Here is a 4,480-nt window from a genome sequence, read left to right on the forward strand (position 1 = left end):
CACTCATATACATAAAAGTAATATCTTAAAAAATAATAATCTGCCGTCAAGCCTCTCAATTGTTGAATTCTAAATACATTTCCTAGTGTTAGAAGGATTTCAGGGACTGCTGGGCAGGAGAGAGTGGATTGGTTAGAGTTGGTCTTGACTGGGTGGGCTGGATGAGAGTAGCACCCTTCAAGGCTGTATAGGCAAACCTTACCATGCAAAAGTAGTTACAAGTGAGTGGCCCCATGCTCAGCCCCAGACTCCTTAATTGTTGTCACAAGATGTTGGATTAGCACATTTCTGGAATAGCTGTCTGTTTACACTCTGGAGACCCACCGTCCACTAACCACTTTCTAATTGAATTCTAATCACATTCAAATAGCTCAATAACCAGCCTCAGCTGCAATTCATAAAACTTTAATTGCCATCCATAAATCCTGGGCTCCCTAGAGCGGGGCATCCCTACAACCCAATTATACTCCTCCATCAGGCAAGAGAGAGGTGGTCACAGAGATGGGTAGGGGGAGAGAAAGAGAAAGCCAGAGGGCATAGAGAGAACCATGCCTCCAGCTGGGGTCTCCTGTCCTTGGGCACTTCTCAGGTTGAGGGAGTCCAGTCTTCAAGTTCCTTGTCCCTGTTGTGAACTTACACTTGAAGTTAGCCATTTTAGCAAAAGGACAGGGAAGAAACCGCTGTCATTTTTGCTGCCTTGACTCCCCCCTCCAAACCAAGAGCCTCAGTGGTGGCGGCCACCCTCTGTCACAAGGCTCACAAGTCTTCCTGAGCCACGGAAGGGAGTTCTGGTACCAAGCCACTCCTCACAGGTACAGGCAGGAATCCTCCATTAGCTCTACGCCCTTCTTTAGCTTTAGGACTTGATGCAAAGAGCATCAGTATTGAGGGTGCGGGGTGGGGGGGTATTAGCAAGAGAACACTCGACTTACACCAAAGGCCTCCTCCAGCTCCTACCCCAGTCTCTAGGAAGGCTGTTTTTGGTCATCTCCAAATATTTCGTAGTGGCGTTTGTAGGTTGAGCTTGTAAAACTATGTAACTGCTTGGAATAAGAAAAGGGCGACTCCTCAGCTCCCCTCCGAGGAAGGCTGAACTGCTGACTAGAAAGATGCTCAAGGAAGAAGGGTCGTTGGTCTGAGTGGCCTCAAGAGAAGCCCAAACACAAAGACATTTAGGACCTGATGTAGCACCGGCCTGGAGCGCTTGGTTTCTTAGCCGGGAAGTTGCCCATTCCTCCAGTTACTGGATTTGTCCAGTGCGAATGACCTTGGCCAAGTCTAAAAGCTTGAGAGCAAGGGCAGGTATGAGTGTGGTGAGGATTAGACCAGGCCGACCTCCCCTCCACGATCACACACCCTGCTCCAAGGCAGAAGAAGTCTCAGGCTCTACTGTGCAGCCAGGGTTGACACCGGGGAGTTTGGAAGCATTGGGTACCTCAGTTTAAATGGCCTGCAAGTCCCCACCTGGTGCGCTCTGCGTGGTCGCATCGCCGTGAAGAGTTGGACAGAGGATCAAGCAAGGGAGAGTGTAGGACGGAGGGTGTACGGCTAAGATTTTCTGCAGAAAAGGTGGAGAAGCGGGGACAGGAGGTCGATCACCCAGCAAAATTAACAAACCATACACTTTGCGAAGTCTCCCCCTCCCCCGCGTTCTTCCCTGCCCGCGTCCCCCCCCCCCCCCCCAACGCTTCTGTTGTGACTCGGGCAGCCTATCCCGAGGGTGGGGAGCTGCGGAGGAGCCTGAGCTGAGCGGTACTCCGCAGCATCACGTGCCGGGGTGGGGGCTATAAAATCCTGGAGCCGGGGCGCCGGGCGGGGGACGTGAGGACCAACCTTCTCCAAGGACCCCTTTGTTCGAATCCCAGACGCCCCAGACGCCGACACCTCCGTGTCCCCAAGGGCTTGACCGCCCCACGTCTGCCCAGCTCTCTAGGCAGTGAGAGGCCAGGAGAAGCCGCGGCCCGCAGGACAAGCCATCCATCCCCCGTCGACATGTCGCGCTCCTTCTATGTGGACTCGCTCATCATCAAGGACTCCTCGCGGCCCGCACCCTCGCTGCCGGAATCGCACCCAGGGCCGGATTTCTTCATCCCGCTAGGCATGCCGTCCCCGTTGGTGATGTCGGTGTCCGGGCCGGGCTGCCCGTCCCGCAAAAGCGGCTCTTTCTGCGTGTGCCCGCTTTGCGTCACCTCGCACCTGCACTCCTCTCGCCCGCCCGCAGGAGCCGGCGGCGGGGGCGCTACGGGGACCGCAGGGGCCGCGGTGGCGGGTGGCGGGGCGACTGGGGGCACCGGCGCCCTACCTCTGCTCAAGAGCCAGTTCTCTTCCGGTCCCGGGGACCCACAGTTTTGCCCACGGGTGAGCCACGCGCACCATCACCACCACCCGCCCCAGCACCACCATCACCATCACCAGCCCCAGCAGCCAGGCTCAGCGGCAGCGGCGGCGGCGGCGGCGGCGGCTGCAGCGGCGGCCGCAGCGGCCCTGGGACACCCTCAGCACCACGCACCTGTCTGCGCCGCCACCACCTATAACGTGTCGGACCCGCGGAGATTCCACTGCCTCACCATGGGTAGGGCGGGGGCCCTGGGGACCCGCGCGCGTCCCGGGAACAAACTTTGCGCCGCCAGGGGAGGAGGTGCGAGCCCGGGGGCGGGGTGTGGCGGGAGGTGGGAACTGTTGAGGTCGTCCTCAGCAATTCCACCGGAGGTGGGGGTTCACTTGTCAACCTCTAAGGTGAGGCCTTAGGCACTTCGCTCTATAGGTGCGCAAGTGTCGTGTGTTATCCGGGCTTTGGGGACCTGGATCCTGACTTCAGAGAAACTGGAGGTTGCCTGAGCGAGGTTTGGGGTGGGTGTGTTTGAACCTCAGTACGGCATTTTAGCATCCCGGCTGGTTAAAGGGTTTCTGTGCCTGTGGTTGAGTTGTGCCTGTGCTAGCAGTTTCTACTTCGCCAGGCAGACCGAAGGCAGCAGAGGAGGGCAAGCCCCAGCGCTCCTTAGTCCTTTAACTTAGAATCCAGCGCATACATACTGAAGGCCTTAATTCTCCTGGACGTCTCTCACCCTCCCAGACAGGCCACAGAATGCGAAAGTGGGGCGAGCATGGGTCTGTTGGGTTAGACTGGGTTCTGGAGACCCGTCCTTTCCAACGGTTGGCAAGTAGAGTAGGGGATACTTCCCTGCACCTCACCTCTGCTCTCTTTTGGGTCCGTAGGAGGCTCCGACGCCAGCCAGGTACCCAACGGCAAAAGGATGAGGACAGCATTTACCAGCACGCAGCTCCTGGAGCTGGAGCGAGAATTCTCTTCCAATATGTACCTGTCCCGGCTCCGGAGAATCGAGATCGCGACGTACCTGAACCTGTCCGAGAAGCAGGTGAAAATCTGGTTTCAGAACCGTCGCGTGAAGCACAAGAAGGAGGGGAAAGGCGCTTCGCGAAACAATCACGCCAGCTGCAAGTGCGTGGGTAGCCAGGCACACTATGCGCGCTCAGAGGACGAGGACTCCTTGTCCCCAGCCTCGGCTAACGAAGACAAGGACATTTCTCCCTTGTAAAGGAGGATGCTCCTCAGGCTACCTGCTCCCCGGCAGCCCCTGCTGAATCAGCATAGGGACCAAAGTTCTAGTTCATTGCCTTCACCCTTCCTGGAAAAGGAACTCACTCGGAGAAGTCCAGAGAGTTCAAAGCTGGGCCTGACTCTGAAGCTACTTCTTGACTCTTTATTTGGGACTCCACTCAGAGTTATGGATTTTTTTTAATGTAAATAATCTAGAATTCGAGTCAGTCTCATCTAACAGAAAAAAAAACAGGGTTTATTTAAGTTTAACACTGTATAGGGGAGTGGGTTGAAACCACGCATGTCATTTGCCAGCCTTGTCTTTCTCAGAACTTGATCAGGTAGGGCCTTCTTCATTAGTTTTGTTGCTGTTTTGAAAGGAAACCATTGAGGTTGCCATTAATATAGAGTTAAACTCCGTAGGTCTTGTTTTTCTGAAAATTTTCACGGGGCAGGGGAGAGTTTTAAATTCAAGTCTCTGGAAGTCCCTTTGTATGTGAATAGTTTTATATAAAATTTATATTTATATTTATTTAAATAAATGAAACAAAATAAATACTTTAAATTTGTGGTGCTTGCCCTCACCCCCCCCCCAAACATACACCATATCTAGAGACAGTCATGTGGGGAGTAAGGACTTAGAGGTAAGTCCTGGCTGCAATCATGTGGGTCACCCAGCTGATGGAACTTGGAACTTAAGGGTTTGTGTGTAACAGAGACTTCTTATCAAAAAGACACCTCAGTCCTCATTTGACTGCGACCAGGTAGTGCTCCTTTCACCAAAACGGGTGACCTCACAGCTGCCAGGACAGGGGACAGTCAGGGGACACTGACAAAGTCAAGGGGACCTTGGCAACTGGTGCTCAGCTGGCCTGATCTCTGTGACCCTCACAAGAAGGAAAGCAGGGTTTGTCCTGCTGG

At 54.5% G+C, this 4,480-nt stretch overlaps 1 protein-coding gene across 1 annotated transcript; it reads left to right on the forward strand.

Moving 5' to 3' along the window:
- The first annotated feature begins 1,992 nt into the window (after positions 1-1,992).
- Gsx2 (GS homeobox 2) lies at positions 1,993-4,043 on the forward strand. The gene is made up of 2 exons (XM_052735174.1): positions 1,993-2,572; positions 3,217-4,043. The coding sequence occupies exons 1-2, from the start codon at positions 1,993-1,995 to the stop codon at positions 3,555-3,557; spliced, it is 921 nt and encodes a 306-aa protein (XP_052591134.1). The 3' UTR covers positions 3,558-4,043.
- The last annotated feature ends 437 nt before the right edge of the window (positions 4,044-4,480 follow it).

This window comes from Peromyscus californicus, unplaced genomic scaffold (genome assembly GCF_007827085.1).
Source record: "Peromyscus californicus insignis strain IS unplaced genomic scaffold, ASM782708v3 Scaffold_13__1_contigs__length_99412109, whole genome shotgun sequence".
Taxonomy (NCBI): Eukaryota; Metazoa; Chordata; class Mammalia; order Rodentia; family Cricetidae; genus Peromyscus; species Peromyscus californicus.